The sequence below is a fragment of the Stegostoma tigrinum genome, chromosome 38 (assembly GCF_030684315.1).
Source record: "Stegostoma tigrinum isolate sSteTig4 chromosome 38, sSteTig4.hap1, whole genome shotgun sequence".
Taxonomy (NCBI): domain Eukaryota; kingdom Metazoa; phylum Chordata; class Chondrichthyes; order Orectolobiformes; family Stegostomatidae; genus Stegostoma; species Stegostoma tigrinum.
Window position 1 is genome coordinate 25,125,740 of NC_081391.1, and position 25,171 is coordinate 25,150,910.

Sequence of the window (25,171 nt, forward strand, 5' to 3'; positions counted from 1 at the left end):
GAGGGTGTAGACGTTAGGGACAGGGTGTGAGGGTATAGACGTTAGGGACACAGTGTGAGGGTAGAGACGTTAGGGACAGGGTGTGAGGTTATAGACGTTAGGGACACAGTGTGAGGGTATAGACGTTAGGGACAGGGTGTGAGGGTATAGACGTTAGGGACACAGTGTGAGGGTATAGACGTTAGGGACACAGTGTGAGGGTATAGACGTTAGGGACAGGGTGTGACGGTACAGACGTTAGGGACACGGTGTGAGTGTATAAGACGTTGGGGACACGGTGAGGGTATGGAAGTTAGGGACACGTTGTGAGGGTGTAGACGTTAGGGACAGGGTGTGAGGGTATAGACGTTAGGGACACAGTGTGAGGGTAGAGACGTTAGGGACACAGTGTGAGGGTATAGACGTTAGGGACACAGTGTGAGGGTAGAGACGTTAGGGACACAGTGTGAGGGTATAGACGTTAGGGACATGGTGTGAGGGTATAGACCTTAGGGACAGGGTGTGAGGGTATAGACGTTAGGGACATGGTGTGAGGGTATAGACGTTAGGGACAGGGTGTGAGGGTATAGACGTTAGGGACACGGTGTGACGGTATAGACGTTAGGGACAGGGTGTGAGGGTATAGACGTTAGGGACACAGTGTGAGGGTATAGACGTTAGGGACAGGGTGTGAGGGTATAGACGTTAGGGACACAGTGTGAGGGTATAGACGTTAGGTACAGGGTGTGAGGGTATAGACGTTAGGGACAGGGTGTGAGGGTATAGACGTTAGGGACAGGGTGTGAGGTTATAGACGTTAGGGACACAGTGTGAGGGTATAGACGTTAGGGACAGGGTGTGAGGGTATAGACGTTAGGGACACAGTGTGAGGGTATAGACGTTAGGGACAGGGTGTGAGGGTATAGACGTTAGGGACAGGGTGTGAGGTTATAGACGTTAGGGACACAGTGTGAGGGTATAGACGTTAGGGACAGGGTGTGAGGGTATAGACGTTAGGGACACAGTGTGAGGGTATAGACGTTAGGGACAGGGTGTGAGGTTATAGACGTTAGGGACAGGGTGTGAGGGTATAGACGTTAGGGACAGGGTGTGAGGTTATAGACGTTAGGGACAGGGTGTGAGGGTATAGATGTTAGGGACAGGGTGTGAGGGCATAGACGTTAGGGACAGGGTGTGAGGGCATAGACATTAGGGACACAGTGTGAGGGTATAGACGTTAGGGACAGGGTGTGAGGGTATAGATGTTAGGGACAGGGTGTGAGAGTATAGACGTTAGGGACAGGGTGTGAGGGTATAGACATTAGGGACACTGTGTGAGGGTTTAGACGTTAGGGACAGGGTGTGAGGGCATAGACGTTAGGGACAGGGTGTGAGGGTATAGACGTTAGGGACAGGGTGTGAGGGCATAGACGTTAGGGACAGGGTGTGAGGGCATAGATGTTAGGGACAGGGTGTGAGAGTATAGACGTTGGGGACAGGGTGTGAGAGTATAGACGTTAGGGACAGGGTGTGAGGGCATAGACGTTAGGGACAGGGTGTGAGGGTGTAGACGTTAGGGACAGAGTGTGAGCGTGTAGACAAAAGATGGCTGGAAGTATGAATTTCAGCATCTGCCAATCAGATTTTGTGTTTGTGGATCATTGCTGTGACATCTGCGACCACATTTCCTCTCTCTGTTTTCACGCTCGAGTTGATTCTCATTTAATTCTGTGTTGGCTCCACGCTGTGATCTAAAACAGTCCAGTGTCGACGAGTAACTGCAACGGTGAGTCGCAGACCCCCTGTCGCTTACAATTAAAATGAATTTTATAGCAGACTGTTTCCCCTAGCCAATCATCATTTTGACAACGTGTGGGTTTACGTTCAGTTTAATATCTCTCGCTGCATTTAACTGTAAAATGTTTCCTGTGAGTTTGCTGTTTGCTTCCTGTTCCTTTGAACTGAAATTCACTGAAACTCTCAGTGATCTTGGTCAGATGTTGCAGCTTACCATCGCTGCAGTGGGTCGGAGACTTACTGAGTAATCGCTCAGTTTGACGCCGCTTTACACTTTGAGCTGCCGGGATCTCGGATGTGACTTTCGGAATTTCCTGAGCTGTTGCCCTTCACAGCCAAATATGAGGTGCCCCCCCCCAACCCCAGGGGTAGAGGGGAGCCTTCATTTCCGACTGTAACCACTGATGCTCTCTATCTTCAGAGTCTGTTAGCTTGCGCCAGGCAGTCCTGTGCCCCTTGAGGGGCTTTCTGTTTGAAAGTTTCACTGGCAACTTGAGCACTTCTGGCCCATCTCTCAGTTATTATTCAACATTGGCGAGCTGTAGCTTTGTGCCAACACAGGATCCTTAAAGCAAGCTGGCTCCTCTCAGTGCACAGGCAGACATCAACCTGATCAGTCTCTGACTGGACTACCACATTGCAGCAGGTGGCAGTGGGCTGCGACTTTCTGTCCCAATTCAAACAGGCAGAATTTGATAAAAATCTAACAGATTTTGCAATAATTCATTCAGTTTTGAATTGCTGCATTCCTTTTTTCCACCCTGTCCAGCCCAGGAAGGGGTTTGAACTGAGATTCGCCATTATCCTGTTGTACTCGGTGCTGAAGCATTGTAGTTAACATTTCCATCCTTAGTTTGGGTAAATGGGAAATATCTGTCAGATGGTTGTTCCCAAAGGCAAAGTAATCTGTGGCATTGTGATCTTGGGACAGGGTCAGAGCTTGCCAGTGAAGATTCTCACTGTTGGCAAGCCAGTCAGCACTCATGATGGAAACTATCCAGTAAAATGTGACCACTGGCGTGTGTGATACTAAAGGGTCGGCAGCACAGGGCAGAGGTGAACTGCAGCACAGAAGAGAGAATTGGACGGGAAATGGAGTGTGGAGCTGGAGAAACACAGCAGGCCAGGCAGCATCAGAGGAAAAGGAAAGCTGATCTAGCCCGAACTGCCAGCCTTCCTGCTCCTCTGATGCTGCTTGGCCTGCTGTGTTCCTCCAGGTCTGCGCCTTGTTATCTCGGATTCTCCAGCATCTGCAGTTCCTACTGTCTCTGGACAAGAAATGGAGATGTTTCCAGTAGCAGAGAGACTAGGACCCGAGGGCACAGCTCAGAGTGAAGGGATGACCCTTTAGAACTGAGATGAGGAGGAATTTCTTTAGCCAGAGGGTGGTGAATCTGTGGAATTCATCGCTGCAGAGGGCTGTAAATGCCAAGTCATTGAGTGTATTTAAGACAGATACAGATAGGTTCGTGTCAATAAAGGGATCGAAGGGTTACAGGGAGAAAGCAGGAGAATGGTGTTGAGAAATAGATCAGCCATGATTGAAGGGCAGTGCAGACTTGATGGGCTGAATGGCCTAGTTCTGCCCCTATGTGTTATAGTTTAATGTAAATGATCAGATTTTCTTCAGGTGAAACGAAACCTTAGCTCTTTCTGTCTCAGTGTCTGAGTATTTGTGAAGATTACTCATTAATGACCAGCTAACGGCCCAGTATTGTGCAGCAAATGAGCGAGCTCAGAGCAGGGAAAAATATACCGTACAAGTAAGAATCACAGCTTGCATTTGTTGAGGTTGTGTTGAATTTTTAGAGTGTAAAAAAGGCCATTCGGCCCAGCAAATCCGTACTGGTGGTTCTGCTCCACCTTCCCTTCATCCCAACCCATTAACATAACCCACTGCTTCCCCCATTGCCTGGCCTCTACACTCTGACCCTGCTCTCTGGGTGTAGGAAGCTGGTATAATTCCATGTGGAGCAAAGATTGAATCTGGTCTATTCCGATCAGGCCACTTCCCGGGGCTGTTTGTCTCGAAGCTGAGTTTCTGTGCTTTCTCTGTGAATCTGAATTCACGCATTTCCTAATTCCACCTCATCCTGGCACAGCCAGGGATATGCTTCGGGATATTTTTAATATGTTTAACATTACTGTCAGTCCCAGCATCTCGTTTGCCTCTAACGTCTCTGTTCTGTGTGATACGAAACCAAATGGCATTTCACCCACTTCCTGTTGCAGAAACTCGATGCAGAGAGTTTGTTTCTGACAGATATTTAATTGCAGTTCAACATCAATCGAGGGATAGGGGTGTGAGCGGTCAAGAGTAGGCGCTCCCCATGGAACTTCAGGATCAGTTTGTGCAGTTTGTGAATGTCCCTCGTGCTGCTCACACTCTCCCAAACTTTAACTTGGCTTTAGCAATCTTAAATTCCAGGAATTTAGCCCCTCATAGAGTGCAGGAACACGAGGTTTAGAATGTTACGTCTCATCAGGAGGCCATTCTGCCCACCTTGCCTGTACTGGCCCTTTTAAAGAAAAGTCAATTACTCCCACTCCTCTCCTCTTCTCCCACAGCCCTGTTATTCTTTGCCCTCCTTTTAAATATCAATCCAATTTGCCTTTGGAATGTTTTCAGGGAATCTGCTTCTCCACTCTATCAGGCATTATGCTCCTGTGCGTCAAAAAAATCTTTCCTCTGGATCTTTTGCCAACGATCTCAATCCGGTGTCTCTCCATTTACCGCATACTTACGAGCAGAAACAATTTCTTCTCAATTTCTCAATGAAACTCTTCATCATTTGCGACCCCCTCTAGATCAGCCACTGACCTCCTGTGTTATAAGGAGCAGCGTGCCTCACTCTCCCCTGGCTCAAGATGTTTTTGCTGAGAATGGTTGGGTTTTGGCCAGTTCCTGATTGGACTGGGTATGATGTATCGAAAATCCAAATGACGTGTAAGCACAGGCCTGGATAACAAAGTGTGGAGCTGGATGAACACAGCAGGCAAAGCAGCATCTCAGGAGCACAAAAGCTGACGTTTTGGGCCTAGACCCTTCATCAGAAAAAGTACAGGCCTCTCGGCTTGTCCAACCTATTTCACCAAATCAATATGATCAGGGCTGATCTGATTTGAATGTCCACACTTTATTGCTGCATGCACTGATGATCTTTCAGCCCCAGAGCTAACAGTGAGACCTGAACAGGGTGAGAGAGACTAGCAGCCCCAGGCTGATCCAGTACAGTGCAATCTCATTGAGTTCAGGGGTCACACCCTTTGACCTGTGTTATGGATGGGTGTTGGCGGAGGGTGGCGGGTTGGAGGCTGGGATTAGGGCAGGTGCTGTGGGATCTTACTGTTGACCCTGTAAAATGAGTGGTGTTTCTGCTAGGCCCAGCAGTGGTGCACAATGCCAGGATCTGCTGGAAAACTGCATCAGGGAGAGATATAGGTGTCAGAATCCAAGTTGAGCTGGGAATAGGGAAGGCAAATGAAATGTTGGTCTTTATTTCAGAGGCAATGGAGAGAGAGAGATGTGGAGAGGGTTGGGGGAAGAGAGAAAGAGAAAGAAGAGAGAGAGAGATGAGGAGAGTGTTAGGGAGAGAGAAAGGAGAGAGAGAGAGAGATGTGGAGAGGATTAGGGAGAGACAGAAAGGAGAGAGCAATGTGGATAGGATTAGGGAGAGAGAGAAAGGAGAGAGAGATGTGGAGAGGATTAGGGAGAGACAGAAAGGAGAGAGGGATGTGGAGAGGATTAGGGAGGGATTTCCGGGGCCTGGGGCCCAGAATAGTTGAGGCCTCGGCAGCCAGCCGTGGAGTGATGGAGGGTTGGAGGTGCCAAGAGGCAGGAATTGGGGTAGCACAGAGATCTCGAAGGGTTTCGGATTGGAGGAGATGAGGGAGATGGGGAGATGCCACACCCAGTCGGGGGTGGGGGTTGGGGTTGTTATTGAAAAGGCTCAGTCCGAGCCTGGTGCGTTACTGTCGGAACAGAAGCTGGGCCTAGTCCAGCTTGCAGCAGCCTGCTCACACAGTGTGGTTAGCAGCTCATTTCCTCATTTGACAAATGATGAGCCCAGATCATATCTCAGCTTTTGCAACAGAAAAACATTGGCGCACACACACTGCCTTTCTCACTCATTTCAAAACCTAAGATGCAGCTTTCAATCGAACCTCCCCAAACAGATTCACATATTCAGTTCAAATGAAAGGTCGGGACCTGCCCTGCCTTTGGACACACAGGGAAGCATGTTCCTCCCAGCTTTAAAACAAACACAGGAAGTACTGGAGAAACTCAGCAGGTCTGGCAGCATCTGTGGAGAGATAGAGAGAGTGATAGAGTTAATGTTCAGGTCCAATGACCTTTCAGAATGGACAGTAGCTCAGAAAAGGTGGTATTTATGCTGATGTAGGAGTAAGCGAGTTCCCAGAGAGAGGCCGAAAGAAAATCATGCCTTTGTCTAGGGGATAGCAAGGGCTGCAGATGCTGGGGTCAGAGAAAACATGCTGTGGAGCTGGAGGGACACAGCAAGCCAGGCAGCATCAGAGCAGCAGGAATGTCGACATTTCATATTTGCACCCTTCATCAGGCCTTCGTCTTCCTCCTTTCGCTCTCTCTCCCTCTCTGAATCTCTCCCTCTGACCCTCTCTCTCTGACACCCCTCTTTCTCTCCCTCCCTGAATCTTTCTCCGATCCTTTCACTCTCTCTTTCTCTGAATCTGTCTCTCTGACCCTCTCTCTCTCGCTCTCTGAATCTCTCTCTCCCTCTCTGAATCTCTCTCTGACCCTGAATCTCTGAACCCCTCTCTCTCTCCCTCACTGAATCTCTCTCTGACCCTGTCTCTCTGAACCCCTCTCTCTCTCCCTCTCAGAATCTCTCTCTGACCCTCTCACTCTCTCTCTCTGAATCTCTCTCTCTCTGACCCTATCACTCTCTCCCTGTCTGAATCTCTCTCTGACCCTCTGTCTCTCTGACTGTCTCTCTCTGACCCTCTCTCTCTCCCTCTCTGAATCTCTCTCTCTGACCCTCTCTCTCTGAACCCCCCTCTCTCTCTCTCTCTCTCTCTCTCTGAATCTCTCCCTCTGACCCTCTCACTCTCTCCCTCTCTGAATCTCTCTCTGACTCTCTCTGACCCTCTCTCTCTCCCTCTCTGAATCTCTCTCTCTGACCCTCTCTCTCTGAACCCCCCCCCCTCTCTGAATCTCTCTCTGACCCTCTTTCTCTGTTTCTCTCTCCCTCTCTGAATCTTTCTCTGTCTCTGTCTCTCTGACTCTCTCTCTCTTTCTTTCTCTCTCCCTGAATCTCTCTCACTGGCTCTCTCTCTCTCTCCCTCTCTGAATCTCTCTTTGACCCTCTTTCTCTGTCTCTCTCTCTCTCAGACTCTCTCTCTCTCTCTGACTCTCTCTCTGACTCATTTGATCTACTTCCTCCTTTTCTCCAACCCCCATCTTCAATGTAAATCACACATTTTCCCAGCGACAGACAGTTCTGACCAAGCACCACTCGACCCGAAATGTTTAAAGGGTTAAATGTTTAACTCTGTTTCTCTCCTCACAGATGCTGCCAGACCTTCTGAGTTTCTCCAGCCATTTTTGTCTATGTTTTCATATTTCCAGCACCCACAATTCTTTGTTTCATTCTCCCATATTTGTTCACCGACATCCAGGGCCTGTTCAGTCACATGACCCTGGTCCATGAACCAAACACCTGCATTTATATGGAGCCTCTAAACATCCCAAAATGCTCCTCAAGATTTAACGTAGAGTCATAACAATAGAGAAAGAGGTTCTTTGGCCCATCGAGTCTGTGCCAGTTATCAAACATCCACTTATTCTAATCCCATTTCCCATCTCTCAGCCCATAGTCTTGTACACCATCTAACTATGTCTTCAATGCCTTCAGCGTTCCTGCCTCCACCACCCTTTCAAGCTTTGAGTTCCAGATACCCACCACCCTCTTTTCCTCAAATTCCCTCAAAGCCTTCTGCCCTTTCCCTTAATTCTATATCCCCTGGCAGGTTTCTCCCTAACTATACTCCTCATAAGTTTGTACATCTTAACCAAATAACCCCTCAGCCTTCTGTGCTCTCAGGAAAACGGCCCAAACCTATCCAGTCTCTCTGCTTCACTGAATCCCTCCAGCCCAGGCAACATCCTGGTGAATCTCCTCTGCACCCTGTGCAGGGCAATTATGTCCTTCCTGAAGTGTGGGGACCAGACCTACACACAGTACTCCAGCTTTGGCCTAACTTATATCTTACGCAACTCCATCATAACCTCCCATGCCTTGACTACCGAAAGCAAATATCCCAATATTTACAACAGAGTTAACATTTTGGGCCCAGTGACCCTTCCTCAGAACTTGAAACATTAAGTCTTGTTTTCTCCTTCACAGATGCTGCCAGACCTGCTGAGCTTTTCCAGCAACTTTGTTCTTGTTCCTGATTTACAGCATCCGCAGTTCTTTTGGTTTTATTCCCGATATTTAACCACCTCATCCACATGTTGCCTTCGAGGATCTGTGGACCCTGAGCCACAAGACAATGATTGACCGATGATCAAACATTTTCTCAAGGGATGCAGCTATGAAAGGGGGAAAGAGAGGTAGAGGGGTGGAGAAGGTTAGAGAAGAAAATTCCAGAGCCTCGGGCTTGGGCAGCATAAGTACAGACACCAATGGGGGACTAAAATCATGGAGAGGCCAGGATGAGAGGAATGTAATCCATAGAACTGAAGGAAGATAAAATTGCCAGAGATTTTAAACTGGGACGTTGGGTGGAGGCAGGAAGAATAAGAGAGAGGCTCTGTGATAGAGTGAAGACTGAGAGAGATTAAACACCAACCAAGATAACAAAGTGCGGAGCTGGATGAACACAGCATGCCAAGCAGCATCTCAGGAGCACAAAAGCTGACGTTTCGGGCCTAGAACATTGGCCTGCTGTGTTCATCCAGCTCTACTCTTTGCTATCTCGGCCTCTCCAGCATCTGCAGTCCCCATTATCTCTTAAACACCAAACAGTTTTGTGGTGCTCCAGCAAGAGAGAGCGGGGATGGAGAGAGGGAGGACACAAGGATTTGTCTAAATGAGGTGATTGTAACACGAAATGAGAAGGTAACAAAAGAAAGGCCATCCCCAAAGAATGAAGGAGAACAAACTTGTGGCTCTAGTTACGATTCAACGTCTAAAGTTAAAGCTTGAAGAAGATGTATACAGGAATGGAAATGTCCACTGTTCCTCTCTCCACTGACACTGCCAGACCTGCCGAGTTTCTCTGACAGGATCAGAGGAACAGGAAAGTCAACATCGCGAGCCGAAAACCTTCATTAGCACGTCCTGACGACAGGTTTCAGGCCGAAACATTGACTTTCCTGCTCCTCAGACGCTGTCTGACCTGCTGTGCTTTTCCAACCTCACACCTGGAGATGCTTCCAGCATCTGCTGTCCTTATGGTCTCCAGGCTGCTGCGTTTCTCCAGCTGTTTCAGATTCGCAGTATTCCATTGTTATTTTAAATGGAGCTCTACAGCCTCACACAGGCAGAGTGGCCAGTGATTGTATCGGCTCTCACTCTCACACACACACACACACACACACACACACACACACACACACACACACACACACATGCTGACACACACACGCACTGACACACACACACAGACACACACACACGCTGACACACACAGACTCACACACACACAGACACACAGACTCACTGACACAACACACACACACACATATATACACACTCACTAACCAACGCACTCTCATACACACACACACACACACACAAACACACACACACACACACACACACACACACACACACGGACTCACTCACACACACACACACACACACACACACATACATACACGCGCACACATGCACACAAATACATGCCCACGGACACACACACTCACATTCATACACACACATACACACACACACACACAGACAAATACACACAGACACAGACTCACTCACACACACACATACATACACACGCACACATGCACACAGATACATGCACACAGACACACACAGTCTCACACTCATACACACACTGACACACACACACACTGACACATACACACAGACACAGACACACAGACACACACACATACACACACACACACTGACACACGGACTCACTCACACACACACACACATACATACACGCGCACACATGCACACAAATACATGCCCACGGACACACACACTCACATTCATACACACACTGACACACACACACTGACACATACACACAGACACAGACTCACTCACACACACACACACACACACACACACACACACATACATACACACGCACATATGCACACAAATACATGCACACAGACACACACAGTCTCACACTCATACACACACTGACACACACACACACACTGACACACACACACTGACACATACACACAGACACAGACACACAGACAGACAGACAGACACACATACACACATCGTGCAAACATACACAGTTGCTGGGTGACAACAGGGATACTCGGTGTCACTGAATGGGAACTTTGTCAGTGAAGATCCCCCTCAGTTCTGGATCCATGGGAAAGGAGGGAGAATGGGAAGGAGGTGGAGGAAGGGAATGGAGTGTCTGTTGAAGGTTATCCAGCTCTATCTCTGCCTACTCAGGTGAAATGACAGATCAGAAACATAACGAGAACACCGTATCTGATGAGGAAGAGGGTGAAAAGTCACTCAACTACAAGCCGCCAGCACAGAAATCCCTCGCTGAGATAGTGCAGCTTGATGCAGAGGATGAGAGTCTGGCAAAGTACAAGAAAATGCTCCTGGGATCAGACCTGCCGCTGGTATCAGGTCAGAGCACTTTGGAACCCTGACCACACCTAACCCCAAACTCTGACCCCTAACTCTAACCCCTGACCCTAACCCTAATGCCTGGTGACAGGTCAGTGTACTTTGGAGCCCTGATCCCAACCTCTTAACCTGAACCCTGACCTATAACCCACAATCCATAACCCATAGTCCATAACTCTAACTCTAAACCCTAACCCTGACCCCTAACCTAAGCCAAACCATTAACCCGTAACCCCAACCTTCACCCCTAAGTTCGGAATGCTAACCCCTAATCTTAACCCCTAACTCTAACCCTTAACCCTGAGGAATGCAGGCAACAAGGAGACAAAGGGCAGATACTGAAGGCACTGAGCACAGAGAGAATGGGGAATGGTAGGAAACATCTCCCCACCCGAAGGGTATGAGGGGTTTGGGGCAATGAGACAAAGAGGCACTCATGTGTTTCTGGAGGTGGATGGGCTGAGTGATCAGGGTAGTAGGGTTTGGGATGGGCTGAGAGGGAATGGGATAGAGCGGGGTTTGGAGATTGGTTAGAGGGTGAGGGATACAGTGAGAAGGTGGGGTATTGAGTGAGAGGGTGGGGGAATAGAATGAGAGGGTGGGGGAATAGAGTGGGTGTTGAGGATATAGAGAGACAGTGTGTGATATGGTGGGGGATAGGATGGGGTTGAGGATATAGTGAGAAGGTGGGGATTGAGGATCGGGCTGAGGATATATTGAGAGGTTGGGGATTGAGGATGGGGTTGAGGATACACTGAGAGGGCGGGGATTGAGGATGGGGTGAGGATACACTGAGAGGGTGGGGATTAAGGATGGGGTTGAGGATACACTGAGAGGGTGGGGATTGAGGATGGGGTTGAGGATATGGTGAGTGGGTGGGGATTGAGGATGGGGTTGAGGATATATTGAGAGTGCGTGTGGGGTGGTGAGGGATTCTAGTGGAAAGTTTGATGCTATGACTGAGTGGGCAGTTTTCACTCAGTCTCCAAATGGTAATGCCTACAAATTCTGTTCTAGATCCAAACGTTCCCAACGTGACTGTGACACGAATGACTCTGATCTGCACTGAAGCACCAGAGCCAATCACCATGGACCTTACTGGTAGGTTGTTGGGGGCCTGCCCTTGTCAGTAATCCAGTGAGAGAGCTGTCTTTGCTGATAGCCAGTGTCATGGGATAGTGAGGGATGAGGAGGGGGTTGGTGTTCAGAAAGACCCTCAAAAAGTGGGACAGGGAAAGATCAGCTCACTATCAGCACCAATCAGTCTCTCACTCCCATGACCAGGAAAAAGCTGAATGTGACATGCCCAATACATGCACAGCTTTGGGCCCCATATCTCAGGAAGGATGCACTGGCCGTGGAGCAGGTTCAGAGGAGCTTCATGAGAATGGTGCCAGAAATGAAAAGATTACTATCTGAGGAGTGTTTGGGGACTCTGGGATTATACTCAATGGAGTTTAGTAGAATGGGGGGAGGGGGCGTGATCTAATTGAAACCTACAGAATACTGAATGGCCTGGACACAATGGATGTTAAGAAGATGTTTTTATTGGTAGGAGAAACTAGAACCAGAGGGCACAGCCTGAGAATAAAGGGAAGACTTTTTAGAAGGAGAGAAGGAGAAATGTCTTCAGCCAGAGAGTGGTGAATCCATGGAACTCACTGCCACTGAAGGCCGTGGAGGCCAGGTCATTGAGGACATTTAAGACTGAGATAGATAGGTTGTTGATCATCAAGGGGATCAAGGGTTATGGGGAGAAAGTGGGAGAATAGAGTTATAAGCTTATCAGCCATGATTGAATTGTGAAGTGGACTAGAGGGGCTGAATGGTCAAATTTCTTCTCCTATGTGTTGTGGTCTTATGGTCTAAAATGGCCATATTTATTTGACAGACCATTAAGCAGTCCAATGACCGAAGAGATTTTGTGGATTATAAACATTGCATAAATTTACATCTAATTGTGCTTTAAATCCATTCTGTTCCCAACATTTAAGTCACACATTAACCATAGGAATTCATATTGTTAACCAGCTGCTAGGAGATGTGAAGAGACAGCAGGAACTGCAGATTTGGAGAATCCGAGATAACAAGGTGTGGAGCTGGATGAACACAGCAGGCCAAGCAGCATCAGAGGAGCAGGAAAGCTGACGTTTCGGGCCTAGACCCTTTTTTGGAAATGGGGGAGAGAAAGGGGGTTCTGAAATTAATAGGGAGAGACGGGGAGACAGATCGAAGATGGACAGAGGAGAAGATGAGTGGAGAGGAGACAGATAAGTTAAAGGGGCGGGGATAGAGCCAATAAAGGTGAGTGTAGGTGGGGAGGTAGAGAGGGGATAGGTCAGTCCAGGGAGGACGGACAGGTCAAGGGGGCAGGATGAGGTTAGTAGGTCGGAGTTGAGGGGGTGCATTGAGGTGGGAGGAGGGGTTAGGTGACAGGAAGAACAGGTTAGGGAGGCAGGATGAGCTGGGCTGGTTTTGGGATGCAGTAGGGGGAGGGGAGATTTTGAAGATTGTGAAATCCACATTGATACCATTGGGCTGCAGGTTTCCCAAGCGGAATATGAGTTGCTGTTCCTGCAACCTATGGGTGGCATCATTATGGCACTGCAGGAGGTAACAAGGTGTGGAGCTGGATGAACACAGCAGGCCAAGCAGCATCAGAGGAGCAGGAAAGCAGGTGTGAAACTGCCTCTCCTCCCTCTTGCCTAAGATTTCGCCTCAATACCACTGGATTGTTAATGAGATGCCAGTTCTGGTCAGATATATTCCCGGAGGCTTCACTAAGTGGGGTCTGAGCTCCTCCTGTTTCACCCCAACAGGCCTCTCCCCACGTTAGGGGAACACAAGGCTATTCAAAGCCACCTCAACAATATTTCTCTGTGGTATTGCCTGCCATAGTGCGGACATTAATCTTTACATTCAGGGAGACTCCTGTGGGCTTGGAGGTTTCCGCTGGCTCCAGGACCCTGCCGCCATTCCCCTACTTAACTCTTTCTGAAGTATTGACAAGGAATACCAGTTCTAATAACTTCAAACGCAAGCAGAACATGTTGGCACGCTGAGTATCAATGAACTGTTATCGATACCAGCTGTGACTTATCGCAGGAATACCTCTCCAGCAAAGGATCACTTTCTGGAGTTGCCACGGTATTGAGTGACAAATATCAATAGAGTCATACAGCACAGAAACAGACCCTTCGGCCCAACCAGTCCATGCTGACCACGTTCCCAAACTAAACTAGTCCCACCTGCCGGCACTGGGCCCATTTCCCTGCAAACCTTTCCTGTTCATGTACTTATCCAGATGTCTTTTAAATGCTGTAACTGTACCCACATCCACCACTTCCTCAGGAAGTTCATTCTATGTACACACTTTGTGTAAAAACGTTTCCCCTCATGTCCTTTTTAAATCTTATCCACTGCCCTTAAAAATTTGCCTCCTAGTTTTGAAATCCCCCACCCTAGGGAAAAGACCTTTGCTATTCACTTGATCTGTACTCCTCAACACTTTATAAACCTCTATAAGGTCACCCCTCAGCCTTCCCAGCCTCTCCCTATGACTCAAACCCTCCATTCCCAGCAACTTCCTGGTAAATCAGTTCTGAACCCTCTCCAGTTTAATAGTATCCTTCCTGTAATGGGGCGACCAGAATTAGACACAATGCTCCAGAAGATGCCTTACCAATGAGCTGTACACCCTCAACATGACATCCCCAACTCCTATACTCAAAGGTCTTAGCAATTAACGCTTTCTTAACCACCCTTTCTATATGTGGTGCAAACTTCAAAGAATTATGTACCTAAACCCCTAGGTCTCTCTGTTCTACAACACTACCCAAAACCCTATTTTTAATTGTATAAGTCCTGCCATTGTTTGTTTGACCAACATGCAATATCTCACATCTATCCAGATTAACCTCCATCTGCCACTCCTCAGCCCAATGACACAATTGATCAAGATCCCTTTGTAATCTTCGATAACTTTCTTCACTGTCGGCTACACTATCAATCTTGGTGTCTTCCGCAAACCTAGTCACCATACCTCCTGTATTCTCGTCAGAATTATTTATGTAAATGAGAAACAAAACAGGATCCAGTAGTGATCCCTGTGGAATGCTACTGGTAACAATCCGATAAACCACCCTTTACCACCGCTCTCTGTCTCCTACCATTAGGCCAATTTTGTACCAACTGACAAGCTCTCCCTCAATCCCATGTGATCTAACTTTACTAATTAGTCTACCATGTGGAACCTTGTCACAAGCTTTACTAAAGCCCAAGTAAACAATGTCTACAGGATAAAGTTGCATTTCCAGCATAGAAAGAGGCCATTCGGTCCATCTGCTGGTTTTTATGTGAATGGAACATAATGATTTGATTGTGTGTCAGGGATTCTGCAAAGAGAAGTAGGTTTTCAACAAACATGATGCTAGCACTGTGCCCTCCTTGGCCAGTGGTAACAGCCATTGGGCAGCTGTGACTCAGAGGGTGAGGGTTCTGTGCGCAAACATCTAGATTGACAATGGTGAGGTATCGAGGGAGTGCTGCACTGCCAAAGGTGCCACCTTTTAGTTAAGAGCCAAGTCCCAGTCTGGCCTCTCAGTGGGCATAACATATCGAGAGCAGAGTTCTCCAAGGGCTCCAGGCCAACAGCTGTCTCTCGTCAGCCCCACGTTTCAGTTTGTGGGATCTTGCTGTGTACAAACTGGCTTCAGTGTTTCATACAAAAGGTGCTACATAAATGCATGTCTTCAGTTTTATTTCCAATTTCTGGGGGATCACAGGCTAACACAGATTGAACACACCAAGTTTAATTTTGCAGGTTGGCTTTTAATCCAAACGGTTGGAGTGAAAAAATCCACTATGATCAACAATCTCCTCAATAAATCATGTCCTTTGGCAGACAGACGAATACCTCAACAACTGCCCCCCTCCCACCCCTCCCTTCCCCCAAGGATGTGGTTACTTTCAGGACGTTGTGGGGTAACATTGTTTGTTGTAATTTGCAAAACAAACCTGGCACCAAACCTAAAGGATCTGAGATAAATTGGAACAGACAGACTGTTTCATTTTCAAAGAATATTAATTTCAAACTTGCTGCTTAAGGACGGCTAATATTTCAAAAAGTGACACCCATTCAGTTTTGGAGGTGAATGTAAAGTCACGGTTACGATGTGCCTGTCTCTCACTATGACTGAACCCTGACTCAGGAAGCCTAGACCCTGCGGCTTCAATGCAGACCTGATGATTGGATCTTTGAGGCTGACACCTGACAAAGTGCTTGTGCTCACAGTTTCTCCCTTAAAAGGACTTTGTGAGAAACAGCTTGTGACGACCTGCCAGTTACTTGCTCAGATCGCTGCTCTGCGGGGAAATGTTTTATTCACTTCCTTCATTCAACTGCTGAGCATTGAAGAAAACAATTTTTATGTCTGTTCATGGTTACAGGCGTCGCTGGCTGAACTGCCATTTATTGCCTCTCCCTATTAGCCCAGAGGGCAGTGAAGAGTCAATATTGCTGTGGGCCTGGAGTCACGTGAAGGCCAGACCAGGTAAGGATGGCAGTTTCCTTCCCTCAAGGGCATTAGTGAACCAGATGGGTTTTTATAATGATTGAAAACAGTTACACGATCACCATTAGACCACTTTCTTTTAAATTCCACAATTTTATTTAGATCACTTTTTAGCCTCTGTCATGGTGGGTTTGAGCCCATTTCTCCAGAATGGCATGGGGGTGAGGTGCACAGTGTGGGGGTTGGTCGTGGGGGCCTAGTGGTAATATTGCTATTAGTTCAGAGGCACAAGTAAGGTTCTGGGGCTTCAGGTTTCAATCCTGCCACAGAATCTGAATTCAGTAAAAATTTAGAATTAAGAGTTTAATAATGACAATAAAGCATTGTCGATTGTTGGAAAAACCCATCTGGTTCACTAATGCCCTTTAGCGAAGGAAACTGCCATCCTTACCTGGTCTGGCCTACATGTGACTCCAGACCCACAGCAATGTAGTTGATTCCTATCTGCCCCCTGGGCAATTAGGGATGGGCAATAAATGCTGCCCTAGCCAGCAATGCCCTCACCCCGTGACCGAATAAATGTATTTAAAATGAGCTTGTAATTTTGGGATTAACTAGCTCACACATACTGCCGCCTCCCAAACTTTCCTCAAAGTAACAGCACGCTAGTTCCCTGCCATCCCATTGCCAAGGCCAATCTGTGAGCAGTGTCCAGGCCACAGCCCACCCCCCCCAACCCTGGCAAGGACAAGCTGTGAACTGCCCACAGGAGCATCTGCCCACTGTGCATCTCAAACACTTGACTGAACAGCGAACCCGGGATTACATCCATCCGTGAGCCTATCCAAGAGTTGCTTAAATGTCCCTAAAGTATCTGGCTTCAGTGCCACCGCTGGCAGCACATTCCACACGCCCACCACACTGTGTAAAGAACCTGCCTCTGACATCTCCCCTTTACCTTCCTCCACTCACATTAAAGTTATGACTCCTTGTAACAGTCATTTCCACCCTGGGAAAAAGTCTCTGACTATCCACTCTATCCATGCCTCTCATCATCTTGTACACCTCTATCAAGTCACCTCTCACCCTTCTTCGCTCCATTGAGAAAAGCCCCAACTCTCTGAACCTTTCCTCATAAGACCTGCCCTCCCGTCCAGGCAGCATCCTGGTAAATCTCCCTTCCACCCTCTCGAAAGCGTCCACAATTAGGACTGTAACAGATCACTCACCATCCACAAAGCAAAGGGGTTAAATCCAATCCATTCCCAACAGCTTGTTACCCATTCCTCATTCAGGGCCCCTCCGCCAATCCTGCCAGTTTTAAACTCAATTCTTCGAAAGCCAAATCAGATCAAACGTCAGTGGAACTCACTAACGCAGGGGGAAGTGAATGCTGGTTCACTAACTGCAATTGTGACAGAGAGAGATGGATTCTTGATTGTTAAACGATCAAGGTTAGGAGGAGAAGGCAGGAGACTGGGATTAAGAAACATGTCAGCCATGATCAAATGGCAGAGCAGACTTGATGCGCCAAATGGCATAATGCTGCTTCAACATCAAACGGGTTTAATAATTCAGGTTAACACTGTCAGCACAGTGCTGAGGGAGTGGGCACTGTCGGAGGGTCAGTGCTGAGGGAGTGGGCACTGTCGGAGGGTCAGTGCTGAGGGAGTGGGCACTGTCGGAGGTCAAGGCTGAGGGAGTGGGCACTGTCAGAGAGTCAGTGCTGAGGGAGTGGGCACTGTCAGAGGGTCAGTGCTGAGGGAGTGGGCACTGTCGGAGGGTCAGTGCTGAGGGAGTGGGCACTGTCAGAGGGTCAGTGCTGAGGGAGTGGGCACTGTCAGAGGGTCAGTGCTGAGGGAGTGGGCACTGTCGGAGGGTCAGTGCTGAGGGAGTGGGCACTGTCGGAGGGTCAGTGCTGAGGGAGTGGGCACTGTCGGAGGGTCAGTGCCGAGGGAGTGGGCACTGTGGGACTGTCAGTGCTGAGGGAGTGGGCACTGTCGGAGGGTCAGTGCTGAGGGAGTGGGCACTGTGGGAGATTCCAGTTTACAGCTGAAATGGGAAGTGAAGCTCCCTGTGACACAGCCAGTATCTTGAAGAGGAGCAGGGGCTATCTATCCCAAGGGTGTACTCAACATTTTTCCCTTGATGAATTAGAGAGACAGGTTTCCTGGACATGATCACATTGCATTTGTGGGAACTTGCTGTGTTTCGCTTCCTCCTGCCCTGGGTCTGAATTTTGTTCACATTTTTTGTGTGAAGCACTGTGGTTCTGTAAGGCACTACAGAAATGACAGCCCCATGTTGTGGCGTTTGTCCATTGTTCCTGGCACTAACAGATTGTGTTGTATTGAACAGGTGACCTCCGGGCCTTGAAGAGCACAAAGTTCGTGTTAAAGGAAGGCGTTTCCTACAAAGTGAAAATCCACTTCAAAGTCAGTCTCACCTTGTGACTGTTTGTTTTCCTGTTTGACATAATGTTGATTTGATGAGTCACCATGACACGTACCCTGCATTCTGTGATAATGGGAACTGCAGATGCTGGAGAATCCGAGATAACAAAGTGTGGAGCTGGATGAACACAGCAGGCCAGGCAGCATCTTAGGAGCACAAAAGCTGACGTTTCGATTCTGTTCTGGTCTTCCTGCTTTCGGCAGGCTATTGTGAAACTTGAACTGGTGCAAGGGATGTTGCCGGGCTTGGAGGGTTTGATCTGTAGCAGGAGGCTGAATGGGCTGGGGCTATTTTCCCTGGATGCTGAGGTGTGACCTTATAAAAGTTTATAAAATCATGACGGGCATAGATAGGATGAGTAGGCAAGGTCTTTTCCCCAGGGTGAGGCAGTCCAAAACTACAGGGGCGCAGTTTGAAGGTGGGAGGGGAAAGATTTAAAGGGACCTGAGGGGTAACTTTTTCACACAGAAGGTGGTGTGTGTATGGAATGAACTGCCAGAGGAAGTGGTGGAGGCTGGTACAATTATAACATTTAAAAGGCATCTGGATGGATATATGGATAGGAAGGGTTTACAGGGCCAAATGCTGACAAATGGAACTAGTTTAGAATATGTGTTCAATACAGATGCGTTGGATTGAAGGGTTTGTTTCTGTGTTGTAAGACTCAATATATTTCCTCCAATTCTAACCCATTTCAGAGCATTCGTATTTCTGTGGTTTGACTGATGTTATTCTCTGAGGGAATCATTCTGCTGTTTTGGTCAGAGTTGGGGGCTGTACTCCACACTGACCCACATCAGTTGTTAGGGTGAACTAGAGCACAGGTAGATAGTCTTGGGATCAATTGTTTACCCAAGGAAAGTCTGCACCTTTGTCTCTGTATCGAGAAATCCCGTTTACATCAACCCTCGCTTCATTATCTGTCAGAATATGCCCGAACGCCCGCCCCGTATCCTCTGATCTCCATTCCCAATAAACCTCTCGCTTGCCTTTGGGAAGGGAGTTCTTGTGTGAAGAAACGCTTGCTGACCTCGCCCCAGGATGACCTGGTTCAGACTTTCAAGTTGATCTCCCATGTTATGGCCACCACAGTCTCCACCTCACCCCCCGAAACCCCCAACCCCACCCACCAGGGTAACAGCCTTCTTCCAGCGAGCCTATTAAATCCTTCAGTCATTGTAGCCCCCTCAGTTAGAGCAAGGCTGTATTGTCTCATGGTAACCATCCTGGTTACTCTGTAACCTGCTGTATTCCAACGACAGTGACCTGCTCACAAGTCACCAAACATGTTTGTTACCATCAGCCCCAGTGAGATCGTGTTCCAGTTTGTCAGTGAAGATGAAACGGAGCACAGAGAGAGAAAGAGATATAGTTACTGTTTGTAACCAATTCAAATCTCATCTCATCAGTGAGAGGCAGCTGTGATTAGGATTAATTCTTTGTACTTCTCAGGGCTACAGTGATCGAAGGGCCTGGGGGAAGGAGCAGGGGATGACTTGGATGGTTAGCCAAAAACCTGTTGAATGGCTGATGGGGCTGGAAGGGCTGGATGGCCTACTCATGTTCCTCTTTTCTATGATTTGATTTCAAGTGACTTGGGAGTGTTTGATGTGGACAATGTAGAGGGAGCTTTACTCTGTAACTAACCCCGTGCTGTCCTTGTCCTGGGAGTGTTTGGTAGGGGACAGTGTAGAGGGAGCTTTACTCTGTATCTAACCCCGTGTTGTTCCTGTCCCTGGGAGTGTTTGATAGGGGACAGTGTAGAGGGAGCTTCACTCTGTATCTAACCCCGTGTTGTTCCTGTCCCTGGGAGTGTTTGATGGGAACAGTGTAGAGGGAGCTTTACTCTGTATCTAACCCCGTGCTGTTCCTGTCCCTGGGAGTGTTTGATGGGAACAGTGTAGAGAGAGCTTTACTCTGTATCTAACCCTGTGCTGTCCCTGTCCTGGGAGTGTTTGATGGGGACAGTGTAGAGGGAGCTTTACTCTGTATCTAACCCCGTGTTGTTCCTGTCCTGGGAGTGTTTGATGGAGGACAGTGTAGTGGAGGAATTGCTTTCAGTGTGAAAGAATTGAGGGAGATTTGCTGAGTAATTAACTTGGTGCTGTAACTGTTCTGGGTATGTTTGATGGTAAAATGAATGACAGAAGTCTCTGTCCTGTAAGTATCCGTAAAGTTTCTGTCCAACCCAATGGAAATTGTGATTGAAGGAATGAAAAGCTGATAGAAACGAGCAGTTTCTGTTTTAGTAAATCAGCAAATTCACCAGGTTTGAATCTCATTTTATTCTGCTTACATTTTACAAACTGGGAACTAAAACCAATTCCTCTCTCCAGGTAAATAAAGAAATTGTTTCTGGATTGAAATACATTGCAGTCACCTACAGGAAGGGGATGAAAGGTGAGCTGCTGGGAACTGATGGGGACCTTTTGTCTGTCATTGGGATTCATCTGAGTGATATTTGTAATGGAATATTTTCTGGTTTGTGAGCCAGCTGATGTTGGGGGAAGCGGACGCGCAGGATTATATTTCTGAATCAGTTACACATTTACCGATAATCTACAGGATGAGCTGAAATCCCACGGTGCCAGATTGCAAATTTGTATTCAGATTAAAAATATGAAGCTGCGTTTGGTGTAGGTCACTGATTATCAAAAAATCCCTTCTGGTGTACAATGGGGAAGGAAATCCATCCTGCCCTTACACCATCTGGCCTACCTATGATTCCTGACACACAGCAATATGGGTGATCTCTAACCACCCTCTGATGTAACCCGGTAAACCCCTCCACCAAACCCTCCTGTCAGTGAATGACCCTCTGTCTCTGAGGAATGTAGAGATATAAAGTCTTAGAAGAGGTATTTTGATGAGATGGGAAGGCAGACAAGGCTGTGGGCACAGGGCTGGCAATGGGATTAGAATAGATAGCACGGAGCAGTGGGCCAACATGGACAAGATGGGCCAAAGGGCTGTAGCCCACAATGACTCAACGACTTTAACATGAGCTGGTTAGTGTTGAAATGTCGCAGTGAGCTGGGCTCATTGTAAAGGTCAGGGAAATGTGATGGTGGACAAACACAGAGCGGGGTCCAGTGAGGGTCACCTCACAAACATGCTTTCGATTGCAATCGGGGGAAGGTGTGCTGCTACAGCTCCAACCCAAGGGGAAGGAATAAGTGTTCCCGAGTAGATGGTTCAGGGCATCTGGGGAAGGAGAGCCAGCCATCACTGTCAGACAAGGTGGTCACATCACAAAACACAACCTCAATTACATGTGCTACACCCAGGGGTCAGCGAGAGAGTTGCCTGGAATATTTTGCAGTTGATAAAGTTGCCAATGGACCACTGAGGAAGTGTTGGAGGGTTAGTGCTGAGGGAGTGCCTCACTGTCGGAGGGTCAGTGCTGAGGGAGCGCCGCACTGTCGGAGGGTCAGTGCTGAGGGAGCGCCGCACTGTCGGAGGGTCAGTGCTGAGGGAGTAGGCACTGTCAGAGGGTCAGTGCTGAGGGAGTGCCTCACTGTCGGAGGGTCAGTGCTGAGGGAGTGGGCACTGTTGGAGGGCCAGTGCTGAGGGAGTGGGCACTATCGGAGGGTCAGGGCTGAGGGAGTGGGCACTGTCGGAGGGTCAGTGCTGAGGGAGTGGGCACTGTCGGAGGGTCAGGGCTGAGGGAGTGGGCACTGTCGGAGTATCAGCGCTGAGGGAGCGCCGCACTGTCGGAGTATCAGCGCTGAGGGAGCGCCGCACTGTCGGAGGGTCAGTGCTGAGGGAATGGGCACTGTCAGAGGGTCAGTGCTGAGGGAGGGGGCACTGTCAGAGGGTCAGTGCTGAGGGAGTGCCGCACTGTTATTATCTTCTTGTTGTTTGTGGGATCTTGCTGTGTGAATGTTGATGGTTGCATTTCCTACACTAAGCAGTCATTTATGAAGTGCTCAGGCTGTGCGGTGATGATAGCTGCTGTCAATGCTCACTCTCTCTCTCTCTCTCCCAACAGTGGAGAAGACAGCTTTCATGGTGGGGAGTTATGGCCCACGTGCTGAGGAATACGAGTTTGTGACCCCCTCAGATGAAGCCCCAAAGGGTCTGACAGCCCGTGGCCAGTACTTAGTGAAATCCAGCTTCACAGACGATGACAAGACTGACCACTTGAGCTGGGAATGGGCCCTGTGCCTGAAGAAGGAGTGGAAGGAATAGTTAGTATGGGAGAGAGAAGGTTCCTGACATTGCATCCTGCCACCCATCACCTTGCCACCCTCATCCCCTGACACCCCCATCCCCTGACACCCCCATCACCTGCCATCCCCATCCCCTGACACCCCCATCACCTGCCACCCCCGTCACCTGCCACCCCAGCACCTGGCTCCCCCATCCCCTGCCACCCCCATCCCCTACCATCCCCATCACCTGCCACCCCATCGTCTGCCACCCCCATCACCTGCCACCCCTCACACACCCATCCCCTGTCACCCCCATCCGCTGCCACCCCCATCCTGTGCCATCCCCATCACTTGCCACCCCCATCCCCTGCCACTCCCATCCCTTGCCACCCTGCTACTTGCTAAGCACATGCTCCACAGCTCTACCACTGCAGCCCACTCAACCCTGTACTATCCCAGTAACCCATACTCTGCCCCCACCCCCCCGTGTCCCCCGACCCCCACATGAGGGAACAGCTGGTGGAATCTTGATCTTTACCTCCTTTCGCTCTCCTCCCTCCATCCCCCACGCTCATTCTCTCCCATCCCTCCATCCCCCACTCTCCATCTTTCTTCTCCGACTCTCCTCTTGTTCTGCATTCATCCTCTTTCTCTCTTCTTCTCCCTATCCCACGCTCTGTGTTGCCTTTCTTCTCTTTCTCTCTCTCTTACTCTCCTCTCCATGGCTCCATGTTCAGTTTGTTCCCCATTTCTGTCTCTAGCTTTCTCCATCACTTCCCTGTCTCCTGTCGGTCGATCATGTTCTCCTTGCTGTCTCTTTGCCTGTTCCTTCCTTTGTCCCCCCTCTCTGTCTCTCTCATTCCTTGTACTTCTGCGCTGTGTTCTGTAAAATGATTTCTGAAGCACTCCAAGCCCAGTGTGTGTGATCGGGAAGTGGATGATACGATTGAGCTGACATCCCCTAATAACAGGCAACAATTTCTGTGACAATATAATGCTGTAACAGTTGTCCGTGAAGTCTATTTAAAACACAGCCTGTTGCTGATTTGCCAGCTTCATTATAAAATGCACATGTTCTACATCAGGCCAGATGGCTACCGTCCTGTTAATAAAATGTGTTTAACTTCTGTTTCTGAGGTAAAGTTTTTCCAGTAAATTTGACAATTCCCTCCTTAATCTCTTCTTTTAATCATTTTCAGAATCAGGTGTGAAACGTACCTCTGCACTTTTCAAATAAATACATGAAGGCCTTTGAGAAGGCCCGGAGGGAGATTTCGCTGAACAGACTTCAGTAAGGCATTTGATAAGGTTCCCCATGGCAGGCTGATGGAGAAAGGGAAGTCGCATGGGGTCCAGGGTGTGCTAGCTGGATGGATAAAAAACTGGCTGGGCAACAGGAGACTGAGAGAAGTAGTGGAAGGGAGTTTCTCAAATTGGAGACCTGTGACCAGTGGTGTTCCACAGGGATCTGTGCTGGGACCACTGTTGTTTGTGATATATGTAAATGATCTGGAGGAAGGTGTAGGTGGTCTGATCAGCAAGTTTGCTGATGACACTAAGATTGGTGGAGTAGCAGATAGTGAAGGGGACTGTCAGAGATTAAAGCAGAATATAGATAGACTGGAGAGTTGGGCAGATAAATGGCAGATGGAGTTCAATCCGGGTAAATGCGAGGTGATGCACTTTGGAAGATTAAATTGAAGGGCGAACTATACAGTAAATGGAAAAGTCCTGGGGAAAATTGATGTACAGAGAGATCTGGGTGTTCAGGTCCATTGTTCCCTGAAGGTGACAACGCAGGTCAATAGAGTGGCCAAGAAGGCATACGGCATGCTTTCCTTCATTGGGCGGGATATTGAGTACAGGAGTTGGCAGGTCATGTTGCAGTTGTATCGGACTTTGGTTCGGCCACATTTGGAGTACTGTGTACAGTTCTCGTCGCCACATTACCAAAAGGATGTGGATGCTTTGGGGAGGGTGCAGAGGAGGTTCACCAGGATGTTGCCTGGTATGGAGGGCGCTAGCTATGAAGAGAGGTTGAATAGATTAGGATTATTTTCATTGGAAAGACGGAGATTGAGGGGGGACCTGATTGAGGTCTACAAAATCATGAGGGGTATCCACCCACAAGGTGGATAGCAAGAAGCTTTTTCCCAGAGTGGGGTCTCAATTACTAGGGGTCATGAGTTCAAAGTGAGAGGTGGAAAGTTTAAGGGAGATATGCGTGGAAAGTTCTTTACACAGAGGGTGGTGGGTGCCTGGAATGCGTTGCCAGCAGAAGTGGTAGACGCAGACACGTTAGCATCTTTTAAGATATATCTGGACAGGTACATGGATGGGCAGGGAGCAAATGGACAGAGACCGTTAGAAAATAGGTGACAGATTAGACAGAGGCCCTTGATCGGCTCAGGCTTGGAGGGCCGAAAGGCCTGTTCCT

General features: G+C 48.5%; 1 protein-coding gene across 1 annotated transcript; it reads left to right on the forward strand.

The window, feature by feature from the left end:
* Nucleotides 1–1,664: 1,664 nt before the first annotated feature.
* LOC125447131 (rho GDP-dissociation inhibitor 1-like) lies at nt 1,665–22,829 on the forward strand. The gene is made up of 6 exons (XM_048521268.2): nt 1,665–1,765; nt 10,428–10,613; nt 11,631–11,714; nt 18,485–18,561; nt 20,917–20,980; nt 22,572–22,829. The coding sequence occupies exons 2-6, from the start codon at nt 10,433–10,435 to the stop codon at nt 22,769–22,771; spliced, it is 606 nt and encodes a 201-aa protein (XP_048377225.2). The 5' UTR covers nt 1,665–1,765; nt 10,428–10,432; the 3' UTR covers nt 22,772–22,829.
* The last annotated feature ends 2,342 nt before the right edge of the window (nt 22,830–25,171 follow it).